Below are 18,576 nucleotides of genomic sequence, written 5' to 3'. Positions count from 1 at the left end.
GCCCAGCTTATTTACCGTGTGTTTTAATTAGCTGCCCAGCCTTTCATGGCAGTCACTGTTCCAAAGGTGGAGAGATTTGAGCTTGTTAAGGTGATGGCTTAAATAAGAACTTTGGGTCTGCACTTTTCTTTCTCCTCTCATTTCTGCTCGGGGACTGAAGTCTGTACCCCAGTATGACAAAACTGGCATCCTCTCAGTGGCCCCAGGGCACAGTACCTTGTGGGCTCCTCAATGGCATGAACTTTGTCTTATCGTCTTTTTACCCTCTTGGCCTAGCATAGTGCCTAGCACGTAGGAAATGCTTAAGACATACTGGTTGAATTATTCAGCTGAGGCACACACCCTTGTCATCCTCTCTCTCATCTCCCACATACTGTGTAGCCTGCCCAGAGGTCATAGTCAAGATATTTAACCAACAGTGCAGCCTAGACACTGACCAACCAGCCAGTGAGCTGGAACAGGATCCTGAAGGACCCTTCCTGTAACGGACATTAACTCTTCAGATCTGGGGGACATAGGGAAGGAACATTCAAGGTAGGAGAACTCGGGGTTGGAATAGTGGTACTTACTAGTTGAAATGGAAGTACTTAAATATTTTAACAATGGTATAGCTGTACTAGTGCATACCAGCTGATTGTATCTGTTTAATTCCCCCAAAGCCAAACAGTACAATGCAGTCAGACTTAACCTTTTCTTCCTTCCCCAAATGGAAATATTGTTGCTTTTTTCCCCCAGAAAACATAATGTCCTAAACATAGCCTTAGTAAAAATATAGTAAAATAAAAATGAGCTGGGATAGTGGTAGCTGCAGTATAGTTTTTGAAATTTCTCTGAATTGCCACATACAGACAGATAGAGAAACTAGATGGCTAAATCCAAAACCTGTGAACATGAAGACCTGCATGGTATCAACATCTGTGCAGAGAAAGGAGGGGGAAGCAGGGGGACATCTGATGGATCTAAGAGCAGGAGAATCCCAAACAGTCAACATATGTTCACTGGAAAGCATGGCAGGCTAATCTGAGAACAGCAGCTGTAACGGGGAAGAGATCCGCCAACTCCAGTAGCAGGAGAATGGAGTGGGTTCGCAGTAAAAATGGAAAGAGCTGGAGCAGTGTAACCTTTACAGATTCTCAGAACTGACCAGGCCAGGGATCCTTTTCAGGATAGGACATTGCCTTGAAGAGAAACTGTGGAGGTAGACAGTAGAGAAGGGAAAAACAGCCCAGAGTTAAGCGGAGAGAGAGTCTTTAGTCTACATGACTTATGTTTATATAGCCTGTCGTCTGTAGATTGTATATAGATTTTAGGCCTCTTCAGGGGACAGAGCTAAGACTATAAGGCTATATATAAATCATATACATCCAGACGCCTAAAATTTGTGAGGAAAGCAGAAACATGGAGCATGCCTAGTACCAATATTGTGGTCTTGAAATACAGTTTACCACTCAATTCAATTAAGGCTTCTTGGAGAAATGGTTAAGTCTCAGAGAAATAGCTGATTCCTATCTGGGACAGAAAATGTACCAGTTGAGCCTGGACCATTCTGTCATACCTGATAGCGAGGAAGGTATCAAATACTTCTAGGGACAAGGCAAAACAAAAAAATCTCAGAACCCGAATTGAAGAGGCTCTTACTGGCCAGAGATGAGACAATTGGAGCCTTCAGAAAGGATAATAATTGCAATTGATTAAAATCCACCAAATATGTTTAACCAATGAATTCATATAAATATTAAAAAATAATTTATTACTTTCAGAAGATGATAGGGAACCAATTCATTATCTTGAGAACCGGTAAAGAAAGCCGAGTCAAACAATTATCTTGCCTTTTCTGTATAAATTGTAACACTGGGTAACCAATGGGGGAAATTATCTCTATATAAAAGCCTTTCAATTAATGGATGAGAAAGAAGTGTAGAACTAGAAACCTTTTTGTGGGATCTTAGTTCCCCAACCAGGAATTGAACCTGTGCCCCCTGCAGTAGAAGCGTGGAGCCCTAACTACTGGACCGCCAGGGAATTCCTCAGAAATCTTTTTTTTTTATAGTTCTTATTTTTATTGAGGTATGTAGAAATATTTTGCAGTCCTTATAAAGTCAACGGATTAAGGTATTGATCAATTGCTGCTAACATCACCCAAAGAGAGACAAGCAGACATGCTATGCCTCTTGATAAAAGCTCAGTACCACCTGTAGTCTTGCCAAAGAGAATGTGGATCCAGTTGCCATTCTGTAGGAAATACAGAGGACGGAGGAACAAATTAAAGTGCGCTATAATGTGCAAGCAGCCACATCCAGACTGTGGAAAACTCAAGACAAATGCCCCAGGGTTTTTCAACCGATGTAGGAAAAGAAAGGAATGGAGGAGGAATCTGTAGATTAAAAGAGACAAACAACATATCAGTGTTTTTAAGAACATGTGTACTTGAGTGATAAAACCATAAAGAAATGTAAGGATATTAGTACTTTAAAAGTCAGGATAATATTAATTTTTTGTGGGGAGGAAAGGGGATGGGGCACCAGAGGGATTTCTGGGTTACTGACAAAGTTATATTTATTGACTTGGGCGGTGGTTACAAGGATGTTCGCCTTAGTAACTTAAAAAGCTGCACATTTGCTTTTTGTTTGTGTTTGTATCTGTGTTTCATTTTCAATTAAAAAGATTTTTTAAATGATACTGAAATTATAAGCGCTTCTCTTAATTCTTTATCCCAACTTCAGAGATAAATACGGTTACCATTTTGGTGTTTGTCTTTTCAGACTTTTATATTAGCATGAATGTTATGTAGGTTTTACCTAAATGACAATATACTGTAGATACAGTTTTGAAACTAGCAATATTTTCACTCAGCAATATGTCATGGACATCTTTCCATGTCCAGTCATATAGAGCAGCCATATTCATTTATGATAAAAAGGTAATTATTTTTAAATAAAAATACCTGTTCCTTACCAAAAATTTCAGGCAATACAGAAAGGTACAAAGAATAAAAGCAGCACATTCCTCAAAATCTCACCACCCATAAAAGAAGGAAATCATGCCATTATAACTATGTGAGGTGGTGTTATCTAAACTTATTGTGATGATCATTTTGCAATATATATGTATATCAAATCAATATGTTGTACACCTTAAACTAATACAGTGTTATATGTCAATTATATGTCAATAAAACTGGAAAAACATCTCACCACCCAGAAATAATAACATAATTCAAGGTCTCTTTTATTTATATATAAAGCTGGAAGAGGAGAGAGAGACAGACAGACAGATGGAGAGAATTTCATGATTATTTACCAAAGTTATTTTAATTGAAGTACTGAATTTAAGTTTGACTTTTACAGAAGAAAAAAACTAAAATTAAACTGAAGTAATGCAGTTTCAGATAACTTTTTATCCCCACCATGGGAGAAGTGTTTTATAAGACATTCCTGAGGTTAAGAAAAAAGTTAGGAAGTCATTAAGAAGTTGAAGTTTAGGAAATCATTAAGAAGTTGAAGTTTAGGAAATCATTAAGAAGTTGAAGTTACAATATTTCTCTTGATTTATGCTTCAATTTTAGATGATGGCAGTTGGTTCCCTGCAGGTGAAAGATGAGGTAATTAGCATTTTACTTCTTCCCTCTCTCCTTCTCCCACCTCCTGATTTGTAAAATCTTTCTATTATTTTTGTCAGGATTCGTAACATCTACGTTTTGTTCCATAGCTAGAATTCCATCAGTTCTTTGTCTTAGTTCTGTATGTAAATAGCTTACCTGTCCATCATCAGGCTCTTTTACTTTTTTTTTTTTTAATCCATTGTGTATTTTTTACTTAGCACATCTCAATTAGAACCAGTCACATTTTTAAAAAAATATTTATTTGCTTGCGTCGGTACTTGGTTGAGGCTCACTGGCTCCTTAGTTGTGGCATGTGAACTCTTATTTGCAGCATGCATGTGGGATCTAGTTCCCAGACCAGGGATCAAACCCGTGCCCCCTGTGTTGGGAGCGCAGCATCTTAACCACTGTGCCACCAGGGAAGTCCCAGGCTCTTTTACTTTTTTTTTTTTTTTTTGCAGTACGCGGGCCTCTCACTGTTGTGGCCTCTCCCGCTGCGGAGCACAGGCTCCGGACGCGCAGGCTCAGCGGCCATGGCTCACGGGCCTAGCCACTCCGCAGCCATGTGGGATCCCCTCGGGCCCAGGCACGAACCCGTGTCCCCTGCATCGGCAGGCGGACTCTCAACCACTGCGCCACCAGGGAAGCCCCTCTTTTACTTTTAATTCTTACCTTGGTGTCTTCTGTTCCTGCTTCTTTTTTAAAAAATTCACTTCTTGGTCCTGATTGGTTAATTTTTTTTTTTTTTTTAAGAAAGACTCATGGGTATTTTACTCTGTTCTTTCATGCATGAGAATCTACCTGTGGCTAGGTGTAATATTCCTAGGTCATACTTTTTTCTCTCCAAACTCTCTAGACATTGTTTTATTGTCTTCTGGTGTTGAGGCTGTTTGGAAAAGTTTGTATCCAGCTTGATTCCACCCCTACTCACCTCCACCTCCATGGATGATTTGCCTTTTCTGCCCAATGTCTAAATAATTATTTCCCCTAGAAAATTAGTAACAACCAGGCTACATCTTGATGTTTGTTCAAAGCAGTTTTTTTCCCTTGGTATACAGTGGAAAATTTCTTCTGCAGATTCAGTTCTTCCTTCATTTTAGGAAAAACGTCCCTGTATTGTGTTTCTGAATGAATATTTTGTTGCATTTATTGGATTTTATACAACAGTTAGGGATACCAATTATCCTTATGTTTGATTGTCTCTTGGTTCTCTTATTATCTCCTTATTATCTTCTCCCTAATTGCTTTACTCCCTCTGCGTTTTCCCTTTGTACTTGCCATAATTATCTCAAGCCTTTTATCCATGCCATTAATTCAATTTTCAATCATGTCTTTCCTGTTACTTTGGCATTTCTAATTTATGTATTAGATATATAATGGTGTTGTTTCAGTTCTTGATTCATTTCCTTAGCTCTGAAATCTCTTTATTCTCCCTCTGTCATTTTAGCATCTCAATTTTGAGATCTTATTTTCTCAGATTCATTTTCTTATTAAGGCCTTTTTGTGCAATGCACTCCCTGGGGAGCTCCTGTATCTTGGTGTTATGTTTTCTTCCAGACTGGTTTCTTCATAGTTCATCTATTACCTTCCTTCCTCCCCATCCCTCCCTTGTTTGACTGTACCATATTTACATGGTCACCATGTAGTTTATTTTCATCTCACTCTTGTTTAATAAAGGCGGCTCCAATCAGATCTTTTTGTAACTATTATAGAGTGGATGTGGTCTCTTTGCCCCTGTTCCCACCTTATCTAGGATGAACGTGTTGCCTTCTCTCTGAGCTAGTTTTTGTTCATTACATTAGGTATTAGGACATCTTAGGATGCTTTTCCTAAAATGCAAATTTTATCCTGCCACATCTTTCTTAAAACTCTTTGGTGGTTTCTCATAGCTTTTAGGGAAAATGTGTAAACATCTTAACTTACATCCAAGGTCCCTCATTATTTGGCCCACATACCTCCCTAGCTCAGGTCTCCTATCATTCTCTACCTCATTCGTTAATTGATCACAGGAGGCTTTTTGCTGAGCTTGGATCTGGCCTCGGAACCCTTCTCAACACAGGGCTTCAGGTAGCCTATTAGCTATCTTCTCTAGTTAAATCTCATTCATCCTTCAAAACTTAGTTCCAGTGTTCTCTTCTCTGGGAAAATTTCCCAGAATACTCCTCCCTTCCTTTTCCTTCATTATGTAGTTCAGATACCCCTCTTTTTTGATTTTTCTGTCATATAATTTATCATACTTAATTATAATCTTCTTTTACAATATGGTGCAATAGATTTTGGAGCCAGAACACCTAGGTTCAGAAATTAGCTCTGCCTTACTTGCCATCGTCTGACTTTGGGGGTCCTTTTTGTGCCTGCTTCCTTGTGACAGTTAAATACCTTAATGCATGTAAAGCTTTCACTGAGTATGTGATCAATGTTATTTATTGCTTTTTATTAAAAGGAGCCATCAGACAGCGATAATGGCCCCACACCACCCAGAGCCCTTGCCTGACAACCCAGGAGCTGTCCGTGGTGCTAAAACAATGCCCTTCAACACAGAACAATGTCCCCAGTGTCTGTCATATATTTAGCCCCAAATAGGGATAAACCCATGATTACATCTTTCCAGCTTTAGCAACAGATGCAGAAACTGTTTTTCCCTTTCCATTTCCACAACCACCATTCTAATCCTGGCCTTAGCCACCTCATCAGCACCATTTTGTGTGACTGAAGTGAGCTTCCTAACTGGCCTCCCTACAACTGGACCATTTGACCAACCACATTCATATTATCCTCCTCTAAATCTTGGTTTATATCAAGTCATGTCCCTACTTACTAACTCACAAAGAATTTCTAAAGAGTAGAAACAACTCAAATAACAACTTGAAGGGATGGTTAAATGATAAAATATATCAGTGAGATGTCCATAGAAGCAGCAATAAAGGTAATTATTAAGGCCATGTAAAAATATAGAAAACTTTTTGTCGATGGAAAGGAGCAGGCTACAATATGTGTATTTTTAAAATTAATTAATTAATTAATTAATTAATTATTGGCTGCGTTGGGTCTTCGTTGCGTGACGAGCTTTCTCTAGTTGCGTGCGAGTGGGGGCTACTCTTCATTGTGGTGCCCAGGCTTCTCACTGCAGTAGCTTCTCTTGTTGAGGAGCATGGGCTCTAGAGCACAGGCTCAGTAGTTGTGGTGCACGGGCTTAGTTGCTCCGCGCCATGTGGGATCTTCCTGGACCAGGGCTCGAACCTCTGTCCCCTGCATTGGCAGGCAGATTTTTAACCACTGTGCCACCAGGGAAGTCCCAATATGGTTTTAACATCATTCATTCTTTTGTTAAACATGTACTGAGTACCTGTTTTGTGAGCCTATTCTGTGATAGGCTGTAGAGATGTAAGAATTATTAAGACAGTCCCTTCCTTCTTTAAGGAGCCTTCTCTAAAAGAGTCTAGCAGAAGAGAAAGCCATGTAAACAGATTGCAAGCAGATATGCATTTGAGCTGAGACTGGGAAAGGATATGGAAATTTGTAAACAATATCAGGGGTGGGAGTGTGGGTGAATTTTGTCTTTTTAAATACCTGTTAGGGAATGAACCCTGTACAGAACCTCAGAGAAGAAAGCAGAATCAGATTCCTCCAACAAAGGCTACACACAGCTCCAGGTAAGCTCTTCTCCACTATTCATCCATGCATCCTCAGGCCACCAAAAAAAAAAAAAAAAAAAATTTTTAATGGAATGCCCAGTTCCTAGGTTGTGGCTCAGAGAAGTCAAAGAGGGCTTGACCAGGGCAAGAAGAAAAACAATGGCATAGCAGCCTCGCAGACCTTCCACAGCAAAATAAATGGATACTTTTGAGTGATTATGATAATGCAAATAAAAATGGAGGGAATGTGTATAATCGTACCCTGATGAGTGTCCCCAGCCTCTTATTAACTGGCCACCAGGCATACCTCCCCAGTCATGGGCCCCAGGACTCCCTAGGAGATCTGGTTGTTTTTTGTTTTTTTTTTTTTACTGTCACCACCTCCAGCTTGTTGGCCATTCTGCTGTCCCCTATCAAGAATATTCTTCACTCTTTTAATTCAAATCTTGTACTTTTTTTAAAAGACAAGGACTCATCTTCTTCAAGAACACTTTCTTAGTTAACTCCATTCTATTCTAGTATAAATACTTGAAAGTCAGTTTTACTGGATGTAAAATTCTTGGCTCACATTTCCACTGCTTTGAAGAAGTTCAAGAGAGAGAGAAGAGTCTGTGATACATTAGCATCCACCTGTCACTGGTTAATCTCATAGGCTCTGGAGTTAGACAGATCTGGGTTAGATCTGCACTACTTATTAGCCATACAACCTATGGAAGGTGTTTAATCACGATAGACCTTAGTTTCCTAACCTATCACATGGACATAATAACAACTGTCTGGTAGGGTTTTGTGAGGATGAAACAGATTGATATATGTAAAATGGCTTGTCATGGTGCCTGGGGTATATGAAGTATTCAGTATATGTAGTTGTGACCATATCTTTTCCTTGAAATTATTCTTGATCTGTTTCAGGGAACTATGGATCGATTCAACCAATAATGTATGTCCTTTACAGTAGGTATTTAATAGATGCCTTCTGAAGGGTTCTGATTTAAGAACATTGGCAAAGAAAAACAGTATTCCATTACTAATGAATTTCCAAATGGAGGATGACAGACTGGTAAGAAGTTATGCTAATTGGTAACATTTCCTATCGACAAAAAATAGACAAATTATTCATTTCTCATTTACTATGTATGTGAAATTATAAACTGATTCATTTTTGCCCAATTTTATATCAAATACCTATCTACGTTAATAAATAATGAAAGAAGTTGACCTCCTAATCCTAGTACATTTCCTGCTGTATTTAAGATGAGGACCTAAAAATCTGGCCTGACGATCAAGAGGGCTAAATATCACTGTTTGTGACTGGTGGAGATATTGTTACACAATTGAGAAAAAGAAAATGGAGAAAAAATATACTATATTTTCAAATATTTGGTGGTTTTCAAGGAAACAAATAGTAATACATCTGAGTTTAGAAGATTAATGGAGGTGTGATAATACGAACTAGTGATATAACTTATTCAAACACTTTTAAGATGCTTTAAATATATAAAGGAAATAAAGACCCTCCTCTTCACCCTCCCCTGCAAAAAAGAGGAAAATCTGATTCAATCTATTTCCACTTCTAAATTGGTTCTTCAAGTTAGTTAATGATAGTATTGGAAACATGGGGATTTCCATAGATGAGCAGTATGACTATGTTCCATTAGCATCTGATATGTTGTCATTTATTTGATACAGCTGAATAATTGTTGGTTTCTGAGGGGAGTTTAAAAATTATTCTGGCTAACTAATGCTTGAAGATCACCCTAACAATTACTTAACTGAAACTCCCTCACACCACACACCAGGAGTTATATTCAACTTTAGTAAGAAATTAACATTAATTGGATTAGAAATTGCATTCACAAAGGAAAGAACATTCACTGGAAGGAGGAGAGAGAGGTGGTGTTGTAGAAAGCAGCAAAAGCAGTGTAAAACAAGGGGCTGTGGTGAGATATTATACAAACCAATGACGTTACTAACACTGTTCCCCCAGGTTAAGATTTCCCACAATGCTGAGCACAAAATATTCACATGGTAATACTCTAAAACTAAAACTTTACTTCTGGATAGGTCTTTAACATATCTATTTAGTCCAAGGTCTCATCTTACAGATGAGGAAGCCAAGGCACAGAGATGGGAAGCAACTAATTTGATCTATGACAAGAACTCATATATTTACTTTGAATAACACTTTTCACTGCTATACCTTTTATGTGAAGCAGAGCACAGGAGGGCAGTAAAGCATGGGGATTAAGTGGATGGGTCCTGGAGTCAGACAACCTGAGTTCAAATCCTGACTGTGCCACTAACAAGCTGTGTGACCTTGGACAAATTACTTACCCTCTCTGAGCCTTAGTAGCTCTCTCTGAAAAACCATAAAATCATAGTACACTTCATAGGATTGTATGGATTGAAAGTGGTAACATAGGTAAAGCCCATGGTGCATAAGTAAGTACATTTGCTATAACTGTTACTTCCTCAAAGGCAAAACATCAAAGACCAATCTGAAGGGATTGAAATCAAGGGAGCAAAAAACCCATGTATTTATGTATGCAGGTCATAAATTAAAGTAAAAGGGGGGAGAGCGGATTTCATTAATTTCCTTCCTTTACTTTTTCTCCTACTACATCAGTCACCCCTACTCTCAGCTGTGCTGGTAGGCACCCAAGAGAAATCCAGACAAAATATTTTTATTCATTTGATCATAGAAGTACTTAGTCTGTTTACTATTTGGTCTCTATAGTGCTGCTGACACTCTATCAATGTTAGAAAATTATAACAGCGTATCTTTGACAGTGGTAAGTGGTGATCTGCCAGAATAATTGGCAGCCAGGCAATGTAAAAGCTGAAACGTTCTTACAAGTGTTTACCCAGCACAAGCTTTCCTACTGCTGTCTGCCTGCTTACCTGGCACAGCCCGATTTGAAAACACAAGCGTCTTTGTATGCTTTTCAAAGGATCTTTTGGTAAACAAGGGATGTTTTTTTCTAAATTGAATTCAGGCTGCCTTGCGTTCTGTGCTTTGATTTACTTTGTTCAGCAGTAGAAACCCCAAAGAGAAAGGCCAGGTTTCTACCCGAAGACCCTCACACATCATTCCATCCTACTTTTATCCTTGAGGATTGGGATCCTGCATACCCTGGCTCAAGGTGTGCTGTGTTTCCGTGATCAGGAGGAATATATCTCCTCTCCATCATCCTTTTCCCAGCAGCATTAACATTTAGGGATGGGCTTTCCCTGTTGTTTGAAGAAGTTGGAGTGGGCATGGGGAGGCTGTCTGTGAAGAGGAAGCTTTGCAGGCAGGGGTTTGCCAGGAAGACCTGTGGGTTCTTCCGTAATGAGGATGCAGACCCCTTCCCCCACTGAGCTCGTTCGTCTGGACAAAACTAGACCATCTTTGTTTTGAGAGGTTGTCTTTCCTCCTGCCGCGGGTTGATCTGCTGTCTCCCACTCTTAACTCTCACCCCAACCCTCCCCCCAAAAGGTTTATGAATGCTCAGGACTTCCAAAAGACAGTCGCTGAATCTATAAAGTAGGATGGGACACTGGCAGGCATCCTCCCATCCATCGGGGAGAACAGAAGCATCAATCCTCTCAGAGTGGTGAGAACTCCCTCCTCCGTTCTCCACAATCCCCTCTTGCTCCTCAAACTGGGTCCCCCGCAGGGTGGACGTTCAACTCCAACCGTCTCGCAGCGCTGGGGTGGCCGTGGGGATCGGCTCCTCTCCGGGTGAGGAGAGGGGCGAAGCGGCCCGGGAAGGTGGGGACGCCGCGACGGGGGAGGAAGGCAGCTGAGTTCGGCCCGCAGCGGGGCGGACCCGGGGACCCTGCGGTCGGCTCGCCCCCGCCCCGCCCCCGCGGAGGCCGCCGCCTGCTCGCCGGCCGCGGCGCACGCGTATGCAGGACGGGGCAGCGCGACACTCCCTGGCCGGCCGTGCGCCGCGCCCGACCCACCGCCTCGCGCCCGCGCCGCCGAACCCGACCCGGGCCGTCCCGGCACCATGCGGAGGGTGAGTGAGCCCCGCCTCGAAGGCGGGAGGGGGCCGGCGAGCGTGAGAGCGCTCCCCTCCAGCCCGGCTCAGGGCCGGCGGGAGAGATGGGAGAGCCTCGCGGGGGAACCGGGCGGGAAGGGCTGAGGGCTGGGCGGCCGGTCTCGCTGGGCCGCGGCCGTGGCCTGGGCGTAGGGGGAGGCGCCCTAAGGACAGCGTCGGCGGGCTACAGGGGGCCCTGGCGTCTCTCCTCTCCCGAGGGCATCGGGCTCATCCGGCACCTGCGGCGGCGCGGACACGTCGGGGCTCTCTGCCCGCGCCTCCCCGGGGCCGCGGTGGGCTGTTTCCCCCGCACACCGCGCCTCTGTTTTGGGGGGAACCCCTTCCCCCGCGCCCCCCAAGCCGGCTCGGCTCGCCGCTGCGTTCTGAGTTTGGCGCCTCGCTCCTCCCTCGGGAGCCTCGTAAACTTTGCGGGCGGGCGCGGGTCGGGCTCCCGCGGCGCACACTCCAGGGAGGGGTGGGCCCCAGAGTCGGGCGGGTGAGAGTGCAGTGACGTGGGTGTGAGTTTCGGGGAGGTGGTCGTCACCCCTCGCCTCTAGACACGCGCTCGCTTCCGGCGTTTGTTAGGCGCAAGGCAGTGTGAACTCGAGTCACTCCTTCGGCGCGAGGGAGGCAGACGCTCGCTGCTTGCCGACCGGAACCCGCGCCGAGTCCCGGAGGCCGGCTCCCAGCCCTGCGCGTGGGCTGGGGGCGCCCTCGGCAGCAGCTCCTTCCCAAACGGCAGGTGTGAGGGCCCTGCGCACACCCTTTCCCCTCCAGCCAGAGCCCTTGGTGGAAAAACTCCAATCTAGAGGCTGAACTGCAGGGTTTATTCCACCTCAAGGGACAGCCTGAGGTTGGTGATGCTTGTTGTCCGCCCCGGAGAGCACGCGCGCACAGGTCCCGCACAGCTTGATCTTGCGTGTCTGAGGGAGCTGGCTGACACGAACGTGTTGGTGGTTTCATGAGTTACCAGTACCACTATGCGGTTGGATTTTAATCTTGGGGACAGAGGCTGCTTGGATCGAACGCGGGATCTCGGCACTTATAGGGAGAAGAAGGGGTGGAGGAAACTCAAGGAGATCCAGGTAGATATCCATGACATTTCCCCAGACCTCCTAAGGCCAACCCTGATGACAGTTTATGTGCCAAAGAAAGGGTGTTGGGTGTTTTCTGAAGAGACGAGGCTGAGAGAGGAAATGGGAAAAACAGATTAAGACTCTCACCAGAGCCTGTGAATGTCTCTGGCTTGGAGTTTGGGGTTGCCTTGTTACTAAGGTATGTGCCCATTAATTTGGTCACCTGAGTGGCCCTTCCAAAGATTTCTTCCTCTCGGGGGCTGGGTTGCTTCAAAGGGAACTCTGGCCTGTTGTTTTGCAGATGATGCCAGGTTATTAGGTGTTCTGTTTGGTGGGGGTGTTTGGCGTGAATATATGTAGAGCAAGTGTGAATTGGCCCCAGCTGCCTCTGGAAAGCCTGTTAGTGAGCTGACATGGAAATTTACCTGGCTTACCTTTGGAGTGAGTCCAAACCTGCTCAGGTGTTTTTGGGGAGAATAGGATTGCAGCCAGACTGGCCAGCTAGTTGGCATGCCTGGCATCGGTGGAGCAGCAGAAATGGAAATTGGAGGGGCTAGTTGTTTGAACTCCAAATTTAGGGGTCAGCAACCTCCTTTTACTTTGAGTGCCACTGGGGTTCTTAAGGAAGGCAGCTGGGATGGGATCTGTAGGCCTAAGTAAGATGTGTTAGGTGGAGAATCTAGATTTGGAGATGGAGGGCATTGACCAGAGTATTTTAAAATGAGATTTGCATATCACCTGCTTTAGGATGGAAGCCACGAATGCTCACTAGAAATGCAGATTTCTGGGCTCTACCTCAGTCCTATTATATCAGAGCCTCTAGGACTGGAGCTCAGCAATTTACACTTTGAGCACCCACCACCACCTTAAGGCATACGTATTAAACACTATGTGTAGTAGGCACTGTGCTGAGCTCTAGGAGTACAGAGGGCAGATGACAGCTAAGAGCCTTGTTCTCTTGGAGACTGCATTCTAGGTGAGAAATTTGACAGTACAGAAGTAAACAAATATTCAAATAATTTTACAGAGTGACGAGTGCTGTGAAGAAAATAAAGCAGGATAATGGAATAGTTACTGAGTCCAAGCTTGTACTGCTGGCCGCAAGACAGGCCAGTAAACTGAGAGACGAGGTGTTGGGACAAGGAACAGCAACTTTATTCAGAAAGCTGGCAGACTGAGAAGATGGTGGACTGGTGTCCCAAAGAACCATCTTAACCTGAGTTAGAGTTCAGGCTGCTTTTATACTAAAAGGGGAGGAGGTGTGGCTGGTTGTTGCTAACTTCTTGATGCCGGAATACCTTGTTCTTGCAGCTGTCCTTGTAGGTCTGGTCACAATGTTCCTTTAAACCTTCAACAAGACAAATGTTTTTTTCTGTTCTGCAACTTTTTATCTCTATATGAGTGGGAAAGTGTTATACCTTTAAAGGTCAGAGCCTTGGGAATGGGCTATCCTGTATATTTCAGGCTATAGGCAACATTCTGTTACAAAAGGATCAGAGCCAGCATGACTTAAGCACAGGTAACAGAGCACAAAGTTTAGAGCTAAAGGAATAGGTCAGTATGGAGTGAGGTTTTTTCTTCTCTGTTACAGGAAGGGCAGTGAATCAGGCAGTGAAGCCATTTTAGTGTGTGTGGGCAAGGAAGACACTTCTAACAGTTGACATTTGAACTGTGAATTACATGATGAAAAGAAGTCAGTTATGCAAAGTTTCAGGGAAAGTGCTGCAGGCTGAGGAACATCAAATGCGAAGGCCCTGAGGCAGGAACAGGCTTCACCTGTGTGAGAAACAGAGAGAAGATATCAGAGTTGAAGCAGAGTGGGGTGCATAAGGGGTGGGGAAAGTGGAATGAAGGGACCAAGTTCTATAGGACCTTCTTGGCCATGGTAAGAAATTTAGATTTAAGCCTAAATGCAGAGGGATGCTATTTAGAGAATTTTAAGGAGAAGAGTAGAATGATGTGGTCTGGTTTACTTGTTTGAAGATCAGTTTGGCTATTGTGCATAGAATGGATTATGGTATGGGGATGGTAGTGGTAAAGGGAGATCACCTTTTAGTGCAGTAGTGATGGAGAGAGGGGGAGATATTTCGGAGGTAGAGTCAACTGAACTTGCTGATGTGGGAGGAAGGAAGGTGTAGGACTCCTCTCATGTACATTTAAGGTTGCTAATTGCGTGTGAGTATGTGAGAGTGCGTGCGCGCAAGAGAGAGAAAAAGAGAAGTGGAGAAAAGAAGGTGGTTGGGCCTTGGTTGGAATGCCCCAATGATAATGAAGATAGCTAACAGTCAGTGAACGTGTTCTGTGGTACATGTATTAAGCAAGAGTCTTGTGAAATAGCAACTATTGTCACCATTCTACAGATGTCGTAATAACAAGCTCAGAAAGGTTGAGTATGTTGCTATAGGCCACTCAGCTGAGTGTTGGACCTGGAATTGTACCTGGGTTTGCCTACCCCAAAGCCCTGGCTCTTGCCACTATGTTCTGCTGCCTACAGACTGCCTGCTCCTGCCTCAGACCTTTTCTGTTTCCGAAGAGATAATTTAGCTGTTCAGAAGATGCACGTGGCAACCTTTTAGCTGTTGTAGATCAGTAAATGCAGAGGAAGGGAAGACATTCTACTAGAATGGAAAGTAATGGCTATTTTCATTGGTGTTCCTGAATGAAAGGGTGCATAGGGAATGTTCAAAATGGGAGCACAGAAGATGCCCAATAACTGGGTTTCTCCGAGGAGAGGCTGACCTGGTGCATTACCACTCTGCCCGGTGCTTTGAACCTCATGTGACCACCAGAGAAGCCATGGGCTGGATTCTTCTTTCACTTCTTCACATAGCTAGCTAATGTTTTGTTCTCTATTTTTGCATCCAAAATGAGCTCTTTCCTATGCAGAGCCAAGGGTTTCAGAGGATTGGTTACTTTAAAAAATTATTTGTATTAGAGTTAGAAATCAGCTGTGAAAAAATAATTACAGTGGTAGCTCCTATTTATTGAGTGCTTTCTTTGTGCCAGGTGTCTATTATCTCCCTTCATGTTCATAACAACCTTTTAAGTTACAATTAATAGGTGATACATTTACACAATATAAATTTAAAAGATATGGAGAAGTTTACAGTGAACATTGTTCCTCCTACCCTGTTTCCCAGCTAGCTGCTTCCCTTCCCCTAGAAATAATTGATGTTAAACCCATTTCTTGTGTACTTCCAGGAATAATTTATGCAGATACATAGCAGGTATATATTCACACTCCCCCGCCCCCTTTTTTTTTTTTTTTTACACACAAATGTAAATGTAAGTGGTACCATACGAGCGCACCTTGCTTTTTTCCCTGTACACAAGGTCAGTGTTTGTAGATCTGCCGGTTCTTTTTATGGCTGCATATAGGATACCTTTATATGGATCTACTAGAAGTGGTGTTTCTAGTCTTTTGCTACTATCAGCAGTGCTGTGCTGAATAATCTTATACATACATGATTTTATATGTATGTGTGTATATCTGTGTGATAAATTTCTGGGTCAACTGATACGAACGTCTTTACTTTTGTTAGGTGAAGCAGCATAGTATTGGGGAGATATTTATAGAAATATATAGATACATAAATATAGCACAGACTTGGGAGCCAGACTTCCTGGTGGTTGAATCTTGACTCTGCCGTTCACACGCTGTGTAAGTCACTTAACCTCTCTTTAACTCCGTGGCCTGACTTGTAAAATAAGAATAAGAATAGTGCCTACCTGATAGGATTGTTATGAAGATTCTATCAGTTAGTCTGTGTTGATTTGTTAATCACCCCAAAACTTAGTGGCTTAAGACAAATTGTACTCGGCTTTTGAGTGGGTAGATTGGCTTTTCTTGGCCGGCCAACCCAGCTGAGCTCTGCTAAGTTTCTCATGCTTCTGTGGTCCTGGTGGGTCAGCTGGTAGCTGGAGGATCTAGGATGGCCTCATTCATGTATCTGACAGTGGACAAGTGAGTTGGGCTGTGGGGACCTCGTTTGGGACAGCAGGTTTCTTCACATGGGGGTCTCTGGGTGCAAAAAAACAGCAAGAGATGGCAAACCCCAAAGCACAAGCATTTTTCAAATCTCTGCTTGTGTCACATTTACTGTTGTCCCACTGACCAAAGCAGGTATCCCACCAAGCTCAGAGTCCATGTGGGAGGGGACTCTCCAAGGACAAGGATACAGTGAGGGGAATCATTGCTGCCATTTTTGCAAACAATCTTGAATAAGTTAATGGCATAAGTCAATACATGAATAAGTTAATAATTGTAAAGTTACAAAAATGAAATGAGTTAATAATTGTAAAGTGACTAGTACAGTACCTGGCACATTGTAAGTTTGTTAAACTGAAAAAAAAAAAAGAGAGGTATGACCAAGTTGCCCTCACTTTTCACCTCCACAGCAACGTGTGAGAGTGCTGTCTTCCTGTTTCTTCCTAACATTGTAGCAAAGTGATTTATCCGTGGAGAGGCGGGTGTTCTTGTTCCCATTTTAAAGATGGAAGAAGTGATGCTCAGAGATGTCAAGTCCTTTTTTCTGATGCTACAGACCAAACAACAGTGTGAATCATTTGTGCGTCTGACTCTAGAGCACCTCAGCTTATCTTGCTGCTCTAGACAGAGGTATGATTTCTGTTTCCCTGATGTTTCAGCCACTGCTCTCCCGCCCACCCTCTCATTTCATGCCTCTCATTTCCACTTCACATTTGGGTCTTACTAGGTTGAGAGGGATCTGTCAATCTGCTGTAGTCTTTCATAGTGAGTTTGATTTCATCCTGGCCTACTGGATTCAAAGTAAAGTCTCCACAGAGACAGTGGGCTCTGTTCTGTTTGCAAAGGGATGATAAAGGGAAACTTGTCACTTTTAAATTCAGAAAATAGTTGTCTGGCCTTATTTTTTTTTTATTCTTTCTTCTTTTCATTCCTTAACATCTTTTTGCTTCACTTTCTCCCTTACAAAGCAGAAATTCCATTCCCCAAGGGACAGGTGTGAAGGTAGGAGACATTATTTCATTGTGGTTCAGGACTTGCTCTCTGGAGACAGACTGCCTGGATTCGAATCCAGCTCAGCTGTTTATTAGCTGTGTGACTCGGATTGGCTAACCTGCCTTAAAGGGTTTTTCTGAGGGCTGGATAATAATCTGTTCAAAGTGCTCTGTTATTATTACGTAGCAGATTACTTTTGCTTCTGTCTTCTCCGTTCTGTTTTACATCCTTGCTCCTCCAAACCTATTCCTATGCCCGGAGATATGTCTGACATTTACTGAGCCCTTACTCGAAGTGCCTTACGTGTAATTAGCTCATTTAATCCTCCACAGACCTCTGAAATAAGTGCCATTTTGTTCCCGTGTTCAAGTGAGGAAGCTGGACACTGAATAGCTAAGTAATTTGCCAGGCATCCACAGCCAATAAATGACGTGGCAGGGATTTTAACCAGGCATTCTGGCACCAGAGTCTGGGTTCTTAATGTTTATGCTAAAAAAAAGGGAAAAAATGGGGTGGAAGGTTGGGGATTTAAAATTGAGAGCTTCTGCTCTAGGTAAACTGCTGGTAAACTCACACGCAGCCTCCATCCATCCTCAGCAGCCGCTGAGTGTAGCCACCTGAGCCTTAGACCGAAAATCCTAGCACACAAAAAAATATGAACTTTCAGCCCTTTTGCCAAAAGCCTTTCCACTTCAGTTATGGTAGAATCCTAACAAGGTTTCAGGCCTTGTGCCTCTCTTGTAACTGAGGTGTGACCTTTGAAAATATATGGGGCTTTTTTTCTTTTACTGTATTAATTAATTAATTAATTTATTTTTGGCTGCGTTGGGTCTCTGTTGCTGCGCAGGCTTTTCTGTAGTTGCGGCGAGCGGGGGCTGCTCCTCGCCTCGGTGCGCAGGCCTCTCACCGCGGCGGCCTCTCCCGTTGCGGAGCACGGGCTCCAGGCGCACGGGCTCCAGTATCTGTGGCATGAGGGCTCAGTAGTTGTGGCTCACGGGCCTAGTTGCTCCACGGCATGTGGGATCTTCCCGGACCAGGGCTCGTACCCGTGTCCCCTGCATCGGCGGGTGGACTCCCAACCATTGTGCCACCAGGGAAGTCCCATGGGGCTTTTTTTTTAAGGTTTGACAATCAAGCTGTCTAGTTCTGAGTCTTGCCACCTCTTGCTCCTTTTGATGGATTGCTTCTCCGGTGGCAGACAACGCTTGCCAGAGTGCCAGAGAGAATAAAATATAAACACTACAGATAATACGTAGCT

The 18,576-nt window shown here is 43.4% G+C and overlaps 1 protein-coding gene across 2 annotated transcripts in view; it reads left to right on the top strand.

The window, feature by feature from the left end:
• Positions 1-11,136: 11,136 nt before the first annotated feature.
• Positions 11,137-18,576, top strand: part of TMCC3 (transmembrane and coiled-coil domain family 3) — a 266,192-nt gene continuing 258,752 nt past the window's right edge. Inside the window, exon 1 of one of the 2 annotated variants that reach the window (XM_067697564.1) lies at positions 11,137-11,240. In XM_067697564.1, coding sequence (XP_067553665.1) covers positions 11,232-11,240 — 9 coding nt within the window. In that variant the 5' untranslated portion in view covers positions 11,137-11,231. The remainder of the gene's footprint in view (positions 11,241-18,576) is intronic. The other variant, XM_067697566.1, reaches the window with a different exon arrangement.

The sequence above is a fragment of the Pseudorca crassidens genome, chromosome 11, assembly GCF_039906515.1.
Source record: "Pseudorca crassidens isolate mPseCra1 chromosome 11, mPseCra1.hap1, whole genome shotgun sequence".
Taxonomy (NCBI): domain Eukaryota; kingdom Metazoa; phylum Chordata; class Mammalia; order Artiodactyla; family Delphinidae; genus Pseudorca; species Pseudorca crassidens.
The sequence above is the reverse complement of the archived record's forward strand: the minus strand, read 5'-3'. Positions and strand labels throughout refer to the sequence as shown.